Source organism: Telopea speciosissima, chromosome 3, assembly GCF_018873765.1.
Source record: "Telopea speciosissima isolate NSW1024214 ecotype Mountain lineage chromosome 3, Tspe_v1, whole genome shotgun sequence".
NCBI classification, from domain to species: Eukaryota; Viridiplantae; Streptophyta; class Magnoliopsida; order Proteales; family Proteaceae; genus Telopea; species Telopea speciosissima.
In genome coordinates this window covers 61,167,931-61,184,237 of record NC_057918.1, presented here as the reverse complement: position 1 = coordinate 61,184,237, position 16,307 = coordinate 61,167,931, and the positions used below count along the sequence as shown (strand labels likewise).

The 16,307-nt window shown below is 40.5% G+C and overlaps 1 protein-coding gene across 1 annotated transcript; it reads right to left on the bottom strand.

Annotated features, from left to right (window-relative positions):
* Window positions 1-503: 503 nt before the first annotated feature.
* On the bottom strand, window positions 504-1,930 carry LOC122653978 (ATPase family AAA domain-containing protein 2-like). Its single transcript, XM_043847947.1, has 3 exons — window positions 1,371-1,930; window positions 952-1,264; window positions 504-689 (listed from the first exon to the last, which is right to left on the bottom strand). Exons 1-3 carry the CDS (start codon window positions 1,855-1,857, stop codon window positions 629-631), a joined length of 861 nt encoding a protein of 286 aa, XP_043703882.1. The 5' UTR covers window positions 1,858-1,930; the 3' UTR covers window positions 504-628.
* Between the last annotated feature and the right edge of the window lie 14,377 nt (window positions 1,931-16,307).

Here is a 16,307-nt window from a genome sequence, read left to right as displayed (position 1 = left end):
TGTCCAACATTAACCTGTGTACATAGAAAAATCTACTACAAAAGGTATCCAACAAATAATTGTCTGACTGTCTCTGTATTGCCTGAACAGGGTACCCTACTAAGTAGGCTCAGAGAGATGGATTATTATGTGCTCCACAAAGTTGGGTTGTCATGTTGTGGGAGATAAATCGGCGATTAAGTATTGCCATCATTTTCAATCTAAACATGAGACAGTCAATAAGGTTATCAAAAACCTCAGAAGGAAAAAAAAAAAGTGGTGCAGATTAAATTAGAAAAATTAAGCATGATAAAATACATACATCAGCTACAAACTATTGCATCTATAGAACAGTCCTTTTTGGTCCTTCATTGTCGCCACTCGCCAAAACTATTACGTGCAGGTCTTGAAGTGGTTAACATGTGAGTCTCATTCACACAAAAAGATTAGATTGGGATCAACAAGTCTTGCCTTTTTTTTCTGTAAAAGTTATACGACACCATTGGTCAATAGTAAGCCACCAAATGTCTAAGAAACAACTTTGAAACATAACATCCATAAATCACTAAACCCATGGCAAGAAAAACTCAATATTTTCTCAGCAGATTTTAATTGAATGATCATGTCAGGTATTCAGTAGAAGTTCATGTCAGGCCAGTAAATTAATTAACCTACCATCCATGCATATGGCATGTACATAAAGCATCATTCTGCCAAAATTAAAAAACAAATATTTACACATCAGTCTACCAAATAGTTTTGAGACGCAACATCTAGTTATCATAAAACCATGGCTAAAAGAAAACTTTCTGCATCACACTTAAATTCAATGACCATGCCAGGTGTTCAGTAGTAGTTCATGTCAGGGCAACTAAGTAATCAGTAAAACATCAAGCCTACAGTATGTACTATGTACATAAAGTAGCATTCTAATATTCTTCCCTTACAATGTGAACATTCAGAAACACTTACGTAACGGGATCAGAGAGAATGGCCCTTAGAGACTCCCCTGATTCACTTGACAAAGAACCATCTTTTCTCCCACTAAATCCACAATCATTATCCCCACCCATTTCCTTCTCCGCAAGGGAAGACCTATCTGACCCTTGAGGAAACTGAATATAATACATATCGGGTTCTGCAATTGCAACCGTATTCTCAAAATGATTGACTCGTCCTTGCTGGCGTTGTTGCTGATGCTCTTGCTGTTGTTCCTTTGGGCTACCTCTAATATTATTAGTAGAATGAATGAAATTGTTGTTCACCAATACTCCCCTACTTGAACCTATTATCAACATGAAACCCCGACTAAACCATAAAAAACTACACAAGACAAAACCTCCCAAGCAAGAACAGAAGAAGAAATGATTAAGCAAATTGAATTGTCATACCGAAAGAAGAATGGTGTTTCTGTAAATTTGCTTTCTTGTTGCGTAATTTCTCCGAACTAATATGTACACTACTACTGCTATTGTTATTCTTATTATTGCCATCATCGGTAGCAACCAAGCCTTCCACTTCACCATCACCTTCGTCAACCTCATCGTCATCATCATCATCATCTTCTTCGTCTTCACCTTCCGATCCAGCACCACTGGGTGTCCCAGTGCTTCCATCATCATTATTCCAGTTCTGATTCTCTGGTTGCTCCTGTCGTCCCGGCGAACTATCAAAGATACTACGACGAAATTCCGCCTCCGACGGTGACCGGAAGAACTGCTCTCGCTCTACCGAAAACATCTTCTCATCCGCAAAACCGCTCATTTCTCTAGTTTTCCGACCAGAGAACTGCAAGGTCTCGTCCTGGAAAACCATCTGCGAATTCAATCCGTTCTCCATCTTCTGCGGTGGAACCAAATCCATCTCTTCCGACGCCATTACTGTACGATTGGAAACCCTAAAGTGACACAAGAACTGCCATGGTTACCGTTTGAAGGAGCAACTGCTAAACAACGACATTTACCCCAAAAAAAAGAAGGGTTTTTTACAATTACCACCCCCAAATCTTTCATATCTATTATTATCCTCCCAAAAACTTTCAAATAACTGTTACCCTCCCCTGTTGCATACTAATAAGTAATAACAAAATGACCCCCACCGTTACAAACCCGTAATGGAGGGGGTTAGCAGTGACATTGTGCTGTTGTCATGTATTATATATGACCAAAATACCCTTCATCCAAACCCTTCCTCTTCACTTCCTCTCTTCGCTTTATCACTTGCAACACATCGGAGGAACATGAACATTGGCTTCCTTCTCCGACGAAGGAAGTTAGGGTTTGAAAAATGACCTCTCCAATGATAAATTAACCACTCTCATTGATTCAAATCAAGCCAAATGAGATAAACATGCCAAAAAAAAACACAGAACCACCAAAATCCATTTCCATGGATTCAGTCAGATTCAGGAAGTTAGGGTTTGAAAAAAAATATTCAAACGTTAAGGTGGATTCAGATTCAGGAAAGATCAAAACCCTGAATTAAAATTAGAGGTTAACGATCTCTACAGCGTTTGGAGAAGATGGTTTCTTCTATGCGATTGATGCCAGTGGAAACTAGATGCGGTATGATGGGAGACGAATGGGAGTTCATGTGCAAGGGAAGAAGAAGAAGAAGAAAAAACACCTCCAGCCTTCTTCTTTCTCCACTACGAACCAGAACCTGAAATCCTCAAATCCCTTACCAAGACCAATTTTGAAGTAGCTGTCATGGTTCCTCAAATCCTCTCTTGCAATCCTGCTCACCCCCTTTTCTTCCTCCCAATCCCCTTGGAACCTCGCCCCACCTCCAAGAGTAGGCAGCACCGCCAGAATCGATGGAAACCCAATACCTTGGCCCTCAATTTGTGACCACCCCTGTTCTTGGCCCATAATAACCGAATCAATCTCTGTCAAGTGGGAGTTCTTTGATCTTGAAAAAGAAACAATAAGAAATGATTCTGCATCTAATGGGATATGAACAACTTTTCTGTTGCACACATGAATACGAATCAGCTCTATTGTGTGACTCACAACAGAGACCATCTGAACTCTGAAGTCGGAAGTCGAAACATGGCAAAGCAGCTGAGTGACAAGCAACAATAGTAATAGTGGAGCAAAGCTACACTAAAAGTCTAAAACTGCCCCACCCCCTCTGCGAAGAAGACGAAGAACCCTCACTATTCTTCCCATCTCTAACTTCTGTCTCCCTGGTTTTGTTTTTTATTCGAAATACAAATCCATTTTTTATTTCTCCTCCTCCTTCCCCTACAACTCAAATCCTCCCAACCCACCGTGTCCCTCACTCACTCCCTCCTCACTTCTTCTTTCCCTACAACCCGCTTCTTTCATTGCCCATCGCTCTTCTTCTTCTTTCGCTGCAACCTATCCTTTGAAAGGTTTAATAGAAATGAAAAAAAAAAAAAAACCAATCCGGTTTGCTGCAATAGGTGAAGTGAAGAGGAAATCAAGAGGAAGCGAAGAGGAAGGTCCCATTTGAAGATTTGTTTTATTTCGTTTAGACATAAGGGTATTTTGGTCATATATAATTCGTGACAACAGCACAATATCACTACTAACCCTCTCCGTTACGGGTCTGTAACGGTGGGGGTCATTTTGTTTATTAGTATGCAAGAGGGGAGGGTAACAGTTGTTTGAAAGTTTTTGGGAGGGTAATAGTAGATATCAAAGTTTTTTGGGTGGTAATTGTAAAAAACCCAAAAAAAAAAAAAAAAAAAAAAAGGAAATTTACACATACCACCCCTGAGGTTTGACGAAAGGATATTTTCACCCCCCACTTTTGGAAAATTCTGCGTACCCCTCTAAGGTTTGCAAACAGTAACAAATAAGCCCATTCCGTCAGTTCATGACTAGCACTGTTAAAAATTAGACTTGAACTAACGGAATTGCCCTTACAAGAAAAAAAAAAAAAAAAAACACATGCAACTCATCTTCCCCAGTTTTGGGGAAGATGAGTTACAGGCATCCCTTTCTCTCCTCCTTTCTCTCTCTCTCTCTCTCTCTCTCTCTTGTCAGAACGAGAACTCCTAGCCAAAGATTTCAATGGCCTTCACCTCTGGCTTCTTCACTTCTTCCTTGAGCACAGTAACTGTGAGCACTCCATTATCCATGGCAGCCTTCACCTGATCAATCTTGGCATTCTCAGGCAACTTGAACCTGTGCAGGAACTATTATCCATGGCAGCCTTCACCTGATCTATTTCTTATTTGACTGATATCCTTCCTTTCCCTCTTCCATTTGATTTAGGTTTCTCTCAATCCTCAGAGAGTTGGAGTTTTGGGGTAACGGCAAGCCATCTGATTTGTAACCATCCCAGAAGCCGCACAACTGTGGAGTGAGGGTCTAAATTTGGAATCTCAATCTCAGTTGCAGTCTTAGTCTTCATCATCTTCTACACCGGCCGTTGCAGACTTAGTGAATTCGCTCCACAAGCGGCGACTCTACAGTCTACAGGGAGGTCACCCTCGCCCTCCGCACCAGTTTGAGAGATGTCAGAGCCGAGTTCTCGTTCCTCTGAGTTCATGGCCTTCGCAACATTCTCAAGTTCCTCTGATTGATCGCCGAGTCAAATTCTATGATTCGCCTCTTCTACCATGGCCAATCTCTCCCCGAACTCCAAGGTAGACTCTTGTCCTCTATTTTCTTACATTTTCTTACTTTACCCTTTGAAATTCCTCCTTCTGATCCATGCTTCCCGTCTAGTAGGATTAAATTTTAGGGTTTCTGAGAATCGTCTTTGCGAGGGCCAGAATGATAATCAGCTCAGGGCAGGCTTTCGGCTCTATATTGATTCGTTATCTCGTATGTGTGGTTTGATATTTGAGACTTACAGAACATGACCAACGTTCCCAGATCTTGGAGAGACTCTTCTCTTAACCTCTTCAATCTCTCTATGTCTGATGCATGGCCTTTCTCCATGAATTACTTCTTGTAATATTAAATGATTCAAGAAACCCAACAAAAGAAAACCCAAAAAGTAGGTAGGGTTTTTTTTTTCTTTGTTTTTTGTTTTTTTTTTCAATTAAATTCGTGGTTGTTAAGTGAGAAGGGAGATGGGTAGCAGAGACAAACAACTCTTGAACTTTTAGATGCAGTTCTCGCATCATCACCATGGGATGAAGGATCAGAAGGCCATCCGAAAGGGTACCTTGCGACTGAGATTGAGATTCCCAAACCTGCAACTCATCTTCTCTAATAACTTTCCCTCATCTCTGTTCTTCACCGTCCGGTGTCATCAGGGCCATGAATGCTAGTCCTCTCTCGCCTCACACTCCATCTCCTCTCTCATTTTCTCGGTTCGATTTTTGGATGTATGTAACCCCTGGCCCCCTACCCCCACCTCCTTTTCTCTTCACTTTCCATTCTCGGATCCTCAGCTCCATCCATTTGACTGATATAGTACAAATTAAAGCCATGAGTTTGATGGCTTGTTGTGTTAAGTGAATGCTGCCATGGATAATGGAGCTGCAAGTGCAATTTTGACTGAAAGAAGATGGAGGAATTCTAGTAGCAAGCCATCAAACTCATGGTCACAATTAGATAATGGAGGAATTTCTTTGTATTCTGAAATCAAATCTTAATTCCTGATAAACATCAAATAAGAAATAGAACATGACAATGGACAACAATCGCATACCTAGATCGATCGATCGATCAGAAAGGGATTAATGGCCGCCATGTTCTTTGGCATGCTGCTGGTGTTAGAGATGACGACGCTCTTCAAGGAGAGTGACTAGGTAGGAGAAGATCATGCCACCGAAACAGACATGATAGAGAGGATCAATCGAGTCAGTCATGATGTACTTGCGGTGATAGTTATCCAAACCTCTATTGATAACTTGTTTCACGTGATTGCTGGAGAGAAAGGAGGAGAGAAAGGGATGCCTGCAACTCATCTTCCCCAATTTGGGGAAGATGAGTTGCAGGTGTTTTTTTTTTTTTTTTTTTGACAAATTCCCTGAGTGTGGGTTAGAATTGAAATTTTTAAGCTCTAGTCAAGGTCGGGTTGAACCAGGGTTAAAGCCTTAGGCTAAGCCCAGCCCGGCTTGACCATGTGTCAAGTTAAGTTTTACAATTTATTGTTTATACGGCAAAAAAGTAAGTTAGGACCAACCAAGTCCTACTAAATTTCAGGGTTAATCAGGGCCAACCCAGCCCTTGGCAAAACTCAAGGTCAACCAGGACTAGGTTGAACCCGATAGGGTTGGGCTTGGGCTAAGATATTTCAGCCCGACCTAGGGCCAGGTTGGGCTTGGGTTGAGCTAAGAGGACTCAGGATTGGGCTAGGGTTTTAAAAAATCTGGCCCAACCCCAACCTGCCCTGTTTCACCCCTAAAGGAAAGGGTTTTTTCATCTTTTTACTCTTTTCATTACTATAAGTCATGGATGTGATGGTTTTTCAATGACTTTAATAAAGGGGCTTTTTGTTTGACAGGACTTAGGTGGCATGGGAAAATTGGGGTGGAAAAGTGCTGATGTGGCACTTCAAAGTCCCACCCCAACCTTGTTGGAAATAGATCCTCTATTGCCAAAGTCTTGGCAGCCATCGCGTTGCCATGCTCCCATGGAGCGAGACATGTATATATTACCATCTAATGGTCCATTTTAGAATAAAATTCAAATTTTAAAATACTGACTTGGTTATCTCCACAATCAACCCCAACCGGTCCTAGTTGACCAAAACAAATTGAACCAAATGGGTTTCAAAAAACCCTAAGATACGAACTACGATGAGAGAAACCAAAACAACCATTTTTAGATCATCATTTATTCCGCTCCTCTCCTCATCGTGCGTGACGGCCGCCACTCACCTGCCAATGCGCCTCTCCTCACCTTGATTTTGTGGTTCCTCTCCTAATAGTGCGTGATGGCCGACTGAAACTCAACCATTTCAATCCTCTACTGCCTTTCCTCACCGCATTAGCTCCCTGAAACACAACCATTCCGGTCGTCTTCTTCCTCTTCTCACCTTGCCTCTCTTGGGAACAAATGGCTTTGCAACATCATCTACTTCCTATTCCCCAATCGTGAAAGGGCTTTGCAACCGTGTTTTCTTCCTCCAGTCTCTAATGTAAGTATTTGAAATCTCTTAATGGGTATTGTTTTTGGAAATTTTAGAGCAAATGAGATAGATTGGTTAGGGTATGAAATGATCATATAGGCCAATGCAAGTTATTTATGGATCATCATTATGGGTAGCAATTTGTCAATCTGCAAATCCGCACCTAAACAATAAAATCAAATTTAAGAGGGGGTGAAATAGTAAGTGCAAAATAAAATTCCATAGGACCATATAGGTAACTCAAGAGGGTGCAGAATAAAATTCCATGGGACCATATAGGTAACTCAAGTGGGGAGGGGTAAAATAGAAAGTGTAGAATAAAATTCCAACTTTAAATTCTTCTGAAAACCTCTGATGTTAGCTATCTCAAATCTCCAAACGTTATTAGTAAACAACAGTAAAATAAACAATGGAGATAAAGGGGAAAATAAAAATAGCACATACACAAAATTTATAGTGATTCGACACAGTCTCAATACCGTCTTATGTCCACTCTCAAAACCAAGCCTTCAATGGCTTGAATTTCACTACCACAATCTCCTTGCAGGGTAGGAGAAACACCCACACACAAATCTACTCGAAGATCATAATCTCCAATTAAAGGAGGGAGCGAAACCTATACACTCTCTCTTTACAAAGTAAGAGAAACATTCAATATACTCTCCTTGCAGAGTAGGAGAAACACTCAAACCAAAGATCAAGGCTCAATACCCTTCACCAACACAATCACTAAAAAGTGATTCACAGTGGTTCAAAGCCCAAACACAGTTACATCTTTTAATGCGAATATGCAAGTTGAAGCATATATATTGATCCCCTTTGCTCAGTGGCCCATGCTCAATGGCTGATTTGATTTGCAAGTTTAAGATCTTTTGATCTTTAGCCTCTTTGCTCAATAATGAATCAAATTTGCAAGTTTTTAGTAAATATGCGGTGAAAATATTCACGATTTTAGTCCGACAGTGTTTCCACATATTTGCCCCAAAGTTTCTCATTGAAACACTAGCTAACTCACTATTTACAGAGCAATTTCCACCAGTAAAAAACTAGCCATTATGTTTTCAAACAAATCTATTTTTTTGAACTCCAGTCAACCGCTTTCTAAAACCGGTCAATCATCATTATACAGACGGTAAAGAACACCTCTCAGATATTGTCCAGAAGATCTGCTTGTTGACCAAGGTCCTCTCACACCAAACACCTCTTGCTATGTGTACTAGTGAAATTTTGAGTCTAGGGTATGTCACTGAGCTTGTTTACAAAATTTCCAATCACAGAAACTTGGTTATAAAATTTGACACCATCAATCCAGTTGACAGTCAGATTGGCCAGACCAAACTCTTCACATGGCAACGCTAAGTAAATCAGACCAGCCAGGAAGACAAGAACCACCTGTTTGCCTTTGCTTTGCATCAGCTAGTAGCAATTCAAAGCGCGCCCCCCTTGGATTATTTGTGGACCTTGTGGTTCTCTAATCTGACCTTTCATTTCTTCCATCGAGAGAAAGCGTCTCTCTTTCTTTTCCAGCACAGCACTAATTACCATAATGGCCCATGGATCAGCCACAACCAACTTCAATATCCAACATGTGTTTTCAAATAAGCACATTAGCCGACCAGAGGCCCAGTCCAGGTAGATATAAAGAGAGTGAATCAGTGAAGAATCAACTATAGATTTGATGAATGTAACAATCCTGGATTTGAGAGTTTGAGACCACATGCGGCCCTTCGTCCTGCGACCCCAGGCCGGCTAGCTAGCGCTGGGCCATTTAGAATATTACCATGAAAAATTGCTATAATAGTACCCAAAGTCCCAGACTGTTTGTTCTTGGGCTTGTCTTTTGAGTAGGTGACTGGGGAACTGGAGGTCCAAAGATTATTCCAAACCCAAGCCAGCCATGAGGTAACCACAATAGAACTAAGTAGACAGGGAGAGCATCACTAAGGCAGCAATCACATAGAAATATACAATAAGAAGGGAAAAAAGAATACAAATATAAAGAGAAGAAGCCTGTGTGGGTTTATGGACTTCCATTCAAAGCATATTATTAGACTATTGGCACAAGGCTCCACGGCCAACTACATTAGACCTGAAGTTGCCCAAGCGGCTCCCATGGCGTGTGCATAAGAGCCATCCCCACTGCATTCCTCAAGTGAAGATTCTAATCAATTTCTGGTGCTGTAGAGGCCAAAGAATTCTTCTGCATGAATTCAAGTTCAGATGTCATCACCCGACTGAATTCAACTTTAAAAACATGAACTATGGGACATAACATACTAATGTCAGAAGAACAGCTTCCACGGATGATTAACAAAAACAATGAAACTAGAGTTCAATATAGAAACTGATAACTTGGAATATGGAAACGCTACTAGGTCAAAACATTCATCTTAGGAACCATAACCTTGTGTTGCACTAGTTTCAGGATCTACCAATGTTATCCTAAAACAGATTGAACATTCAACCCAGTCAAGGACCCAGGCAGGTTAGCAAAGAACCAACAAGGCCACTTCAACAATCACACACTGTAAACTTTTTAAACAAGATCAACCAGAAATTGTTATTTGGAATAAAAAACTAACAATAAAAAAGAATGGGCAAGAGATTGCTGCTTGGTCATGTATCCCCTGCACCGACCCGGGTGCGGTTGAGAGCACACACAGGGGATTCAACTTGGATGGGATTTTTTTATTTCAGTAGGGGCTGGGCCGTAATTTCATGCGCTCCTGTGTCTGGGCACAGCAGCCATGTGACCAAGCAGCATTCCATCTCCCAAACAAGAATATAACAGTAAAGTATGGATTAGGACAGGGAAAAGCAAGATGCAAATGAAAAGATGTTAGGTTTAAGTTCATTTTCAGGGGAAAACTACAATCCTTACAATATGACCAGAAAATTCAGCCCTTACCACAGAAATATAATACTAGATGAAACTAATATGTATGAAAAGGGAATTCATTAGACATGCTGTTGAACTGGAATACATGCTTGCTTCAAGAGGAAAACTATAGTCCCCAGCATAACACCTAGCACAGAGATAACAGAGCTGGTTTCAATAATCACCAGCTAAGAATGGGCAAGGTACAATAGTGGCTGGTCTGTGATAATCTCAATTCCACCTCAATAATCCTGACAATTGGAACTTCATTAACTTCGCCAAACCCTTCTAAACATTGACATCCAAGTTGGGTATAGTACACCAGATTTTACCATATAATTATAATATTTCAGCAAAATCCAATCCCTACAGGTGTGTGTGACTCCTAGTCATCTGTCTCGTATAACTCCCCCCCCCCCCCCTACTGATGCGATCCTGGGGTGAAAATTCCCTGTTGGATTCGCAATGGGCCCATCCAAATACCAAATACCCAAGTTACAATGGAGGAGTGGAAAAACTGTAGTTCATCACAAGTTTTCGAAGGAAAGTGGCAAACATGTAATAAACCAGAATTTAAAAGGGCTATTGGGTTACTCCTAGGAAAGGATAGAAGGGGGATTATAATTTAAAGAGGGGTAGACTTGGAATCAAGTTAAACTAAGGATAAGATGGGATAAAGGAGAGAGGGAGGGTTAAAACTGGAAGAAAAGAAAAAAAGAGGATTAGAGAACACCTGTGAGGTTGTCTTCAACCTTGCGTTGGGCAGAAAGGGCAAAAGAACCAGCAGAGCTTCAAAGGAGAGAAATCCTTCGGTACTTCCTCCATTTGGCCAAGGGTTTTAATGGAAGGTGGATGATGGATAGACCTCTGTATTACACCCAACAGAGACCCAAACGAAAAGCATATTAATGAGATTGTAGGGGTGAAGTCGAAACTGGCAGACAGCTTCATGAACCACCTAGTTGCAAGTCGCCCAGAGGAGAGGATGCTAAGCCAGGAAGATGGGGAGAAAATATAATGGAAGGAGAATATTATGGAGAAATAAAACTAAGGGAAGGGAGAGTAGAAGGATGATATTGAGAGGGGAGAAAGATGGGAGAACAGGAAAGTACCTGAGAAAGGAAGAAGAACAGAAGATCTATGGGGGAAGAAAAAGAGAAAGCCAGCAATCACTATGCACCACAGTACGGTAACATGCCTAAGTCTAAACTCTCAATTCAATAATTTCCATTCCATTCTTCATTGGTTACAAGTAGATACATAAAGCGAGAGAAATAAAACAAAGACTATTATTCAAACTCGAAAACTATGGTAGGGTTTGAAACAAACTTCATTCTCTACCCGACTACCCATGACATGATTGCAATAATTTAAATGACAACCTAATCCCAAATAAATAAACTACTAATAGGGCTAGGGTTTCCAAACCCAATCGTGTTGGTGATGCAACTTTGGGTTTGATGACCACGATTATAGGTCGCTATGGGCCCACAAGACTAAGAAATAACTCAAATTAATGGTTGAGTGGCAATTCGGTAAATTCACAGCACAAGTAAAGGCTCGTTTAGAAGAGAAATGGACTTTACGACATATAAGTAAATAATCTTAAAGAAAAGGACAGATATAGAATGTCAATGAGAAAGGTGCAAAACAGAAATAACTTTAAGGCATAGAGACTTATGTAGCAATAATAACTGAGAGGGAGGCATTTGTAATTTCAGAACTTACCCTTCTTCAACGTCAAAATAGTTTCTTCAAAAGGGAAAAACCCAGATTGAGTTCTCGATAAGAAGAGCTCACTCAAGAGGCCACGGTTTGGCCCGAGATTTCAGATGGAGTTCCCTTGTTCAAAGGCTTGCTGATCCCAACTCATAAACCAGCCAAAATACCAGACAGGAAGAAGATTAAAGACTGGAACTGACCCAGGCAGAGGTTTCAGTTTCTGGTTTGAAGTTTGAACTCAGGTTTGAATAGCACCTTAAACTCATTCTTATGGAACCATGTTACAAAGGTTATGCCCAAGGTTTAACCAATCGGTATCGGGTAACGTATCGGAAAGGTGATTTTAAGAGACGTATTGTACTGTATCGGAGAATATTAACCATATCAGGTCACGTATCGACCCTATACAGTTGATACTTTTTAAGTATCGTATCGGTGCCGTATCGTATCGTACCCCAAAAATAAGATACGTATCGGTTGGTATCGGCAGATACATTAAGATACTTAAAACCTTGGTTATGCCGTCCATGAGCGAAGAATCAACACCCAAAATTTTGGGAAGAAAGGGGAAAGAGAATCAGAGGAGAGAGAGGTACGCAGCTCTTGGCAGCCAAGGTGTTGACCCAAAACTCCAGTCAATCTCAAATCATATTCTATACCATGCGTTGATTAAAAGCTGTTATATAGAACTAAGCAAAGAAATTCTAATTCTATTATAAAACTAAAATCAAATTTGAATGCAACTAAGACTCTTAAACCTACTTGCTACTACAATTCTAACAAGATAAAGACAATTACAAAAAAAAAATCACACAAGTATCCCTAACTAATCCAACGTATAACTGCATCAACTCTCACAAGTCTTAAAAGAACTCGACTCCATCAAGTTAGGTTGTGCTCCCAATATACCCCTTGTAACCGTTGGTCAATGAGGTGGCACATGTCTCGAGGAAGATGACCGAAACGTAACTCCAAGAGAGGATAGAGTAGACTGACGTATCACTGGAGGAAGAGACTGTCATCGATGAGGCATGTCCGATAACACGTGTGGCGTCATTAAAAATGTACGGCCTACTTGTTTCATCTTTATGGTGTTCCGTGCACCATCGTAGAGAATACCAGTATGTCGTTGCCGAGGTCACCCTAGAAGAATGACGCAGTGCGCCAACGGATTGACTAAGCAAGGCACATGGTACTGTAATGGCCCAAACTGTAGATGTACTCAAATTACTGCAATGGTCTTTTCTCGAGCTATAGGTCCAAAACCTCGCACATGAATCATCTTGAATAGCTGCTTTTGTGGAAGGTTGTGTGCTTGAACAAAATCAGCAGAGATGAAATTGGCTTCCGCCTCGATATTAACAACTGTATGAACATTTGTAGAACCAGCACCGTGTAGAAGAATACCCTTTTGTCTAAAATGGGGAGCTTTATCAACTAGTCTATTTGAGAATAAGGTAAGACTAGTGGAGTGAGCTTTAATTTCATCATCATCAAGATCATCACAAGGGTAATCATCTTGCTCAAGAGGAAGACCATCATTAATTTCCACATTGTCCTTGTTCATATTGGTCACCAACTGCTCCAACTCAACCATAGTCAGGGGGTAAGTACCTTTAGGACACTTATTGGTGAAGTGACCTTTCTCACCACAATTATGGCATACAATGCTTTTAAATCAATCATTGCCTCTGAGAACTTCTGGCTTCCGTTCATCCATTTTGCAGAATTCAAGTTTCTTCAACACGTGGCAGAAGTTTATAAAGTGAAGTAGTCTTGAGCATATTCTTAAGATAAATATACCTCTCATCATCTGTCTTGGCATGAACAGTTGCCACATCAACGGACCTAAAATCAGTGTTGGCTAGCTCTAGTCGAATCTCAGAACTTAGCCTGCTGATATATCTCATAACCCGCTGTTGGTATGTCTCCTGAAGTTGGCACCTCGAAGATAATTTGTGGAATTCTATCGTGTAGGTATCCACATCCTTGTTGCCTTGCTGAAAATTGAGCAATTTGTGAAAATGTGAAATAGTACCTTCTTGTAATTAGGAGGAACAAATTTCTCATTTAGAATCTACTTTATGACCTCTCAATTAGTAACTGGTCCTAGTCTTCTGACAAGTCTCAAATGTAGTACGTCATCCCACCATGAACATGCATACCCAATAAATTTGGTGAGAAGAGTTCACACTTTTTCTCGTTAGGGAAGGATTTATAAGCAAAAATCCTTTCAACTTTGGTAAGCCAATCAAGAAAACTGATGAGCATCAATCTTGCTGGCTGACTCAAATTGATCCAGCATCCAACTCCGGTATTAAGGGCATTTTTTATTGTACATACTACACCATAAAGTCTGGGTCGATTGACGGTGCTTTGGTCAAGAATCTTCTCCCCCTGTATCGCTGTGTCAATTGATATTGAACGAGGGCTAAAATAGTTGTTCAATATTGTGTTTCTAACTGTGGGCTGATTCTAGCAAGTCATCTTTTGCTGAGTCAAGCCGTCAACCATGTGTTGTTATAGCCGGTCACCATTGTTTTGTCGCCACGTCAACTGATATTGAACAAGTGCTAAAAAATAGCCGTTCAATATTGTGGGTTGATTCTAGCCAATCATCTTTCGCTGTGTCGCCTGTGTTCTTGTAGCCAGTCACCGCTTTTGTTGCATCTAATCCGTTCCAGTCATGGAACAAGAACTCGCCAAGATCTTGGTAATATCTCGCTTTTTTGCATTATCGAGATGAGATTAGAGGCAAAATAGAAGGAATGCATTGTCTCGGCCGAGATCTTGATTGCGATCGAGATCTGTTCAACCAAGATTGAACCAAACCTTTATATAAAATGGACTTAAACTCAACCAATACCAGTCGAGATCTCGACTGCTCTCAGTCGTCTCGCTGATTTCGGCAAAGAAGCTCTAGAAAAAACCAAAAACTTGGTTTTGATCACATTTTTCAACGGAAAAAACGTTGGATTCCGCAGAGATACTTCAGCAAACACCGAACTTGCAAGATCTACAACAAATCCAAAGAACTTTGAAGAAGATTTGAAATGATGTATTAGTATTTAGTATTGGAATGATGTATTAGTATTTGATATAGGACTGCAATAGGGTCGGGTTGGGCCGGGCTTTTTAAAACCCCAGCCCAACCCTGAGCCCCCATAGCTGGGCACAGGCCCGACCCGACCCTAAGTCAGGGCCTGAAAAATCCAACCCTGACCCGTCAGGTCGGGCCGGGCTGACCCTATTTGGCCCTGATTATGGGGTGGGAAAGAGATAGATGCATGGGTTTGGCTGGGCCAGAGAGAAAATTGTCAATTTTAAAATAATATTATAATAAAACATATTATATCACTTATTACCTTCATATATAATATTAAAATGTGTGATTTTTAGAGTTTATGATATATATTATAATATCAATTTATATTTTATAGTATAACTTAAACAGGGTCGGGCTGGGCTAGGCCGGGCTTAGCTTGAGGCTCAACCTTAACCCGACCCGACCTTGACTCAAGGTCAGACATTTCCAGCCCTGACCCGCCCTTAGGGTCAGGGTATCTCAGCCCAAGCCCTATTCGGGCTCAGGGCGGGTTCGGGCCAACAGGGCAAAACTTGCACCCCTAATTTGATATTTAACTGTATAAGTGAGAAGTGATTCAAGTGAGATCAAAAGAGGAGTTGATAGAGGTCTATGTTAAGATTGATGTATTTTACATTTTTACATTTCTAATGCTTATTTAGGTTGTTTTACATTAATTGTGCCTTTTATTGCTTTCTATTACTAAATTATGTGTAGAATAGGGCCCTATTAGTACCAAGGTTCACCTACCAACCTAGGGTCCAAAGTCAAACTCCTATTTGGAATTTAATTTTGGAAAATATGATAGTGCCATTGTGTTTGAATGGCCCACAATAGGTTGTATATGAAATTTCATGACCAAACTAGGTCAAAAACCCACCAAAACTTCTAGGATAGAGCTATGTTTTATGAATTGAGTTCAACATTGCTCTCAAAGATCGCACAATAGAAAATTAACATGTTGCCCCTAGGGCAACTTGGGTACTCAAATCCTATCAGAATACACCAAAACTTCTAGGATAGCTATGTTTTATCAAGCCCGTATCCAGCCTTTGGTGTGAAGACAACGTCATTTGGCCATTATTTCATATGAATTACTGTTTTGCAGGTCCCTTGCTTTGAGCATTGTTTTGACTGCGAGGCCTCCTTGGCCAAAACAGGTGTTTTTTTTTCTCTCCTACCTGATTCAATTATTTATTTAGATAAATAGTTAAATATAGATAAATAAATTAGTTAGGGACCCTAATTAGGGTTTTCACCCTAATCAGAGTTCTTAAGAGTTTAAATTAGTTAATCTAATTAATGTTAGTATGAAGACACGCATAGTAAAATGTTGGTATAAGATACAAAGTACATACATTCGAATACATAACATGTTGGAATAAAGTACCATGCTGCTTGAACCAAGGGACTAAATCTTGGTTTCGAGGCCGGTTTTGACTTTGGCCAAAACTGAGATTTAGCAGTTTTGACTGAAACCAGGTCGAAAGCTGGTATTTTTTTTTTAGCAAACTCAAAACCAAGGTTTCGAGGTCCATAACTTGTGGTTTTTTTTTGTCCTGCATATTTTCAACAGTATACACC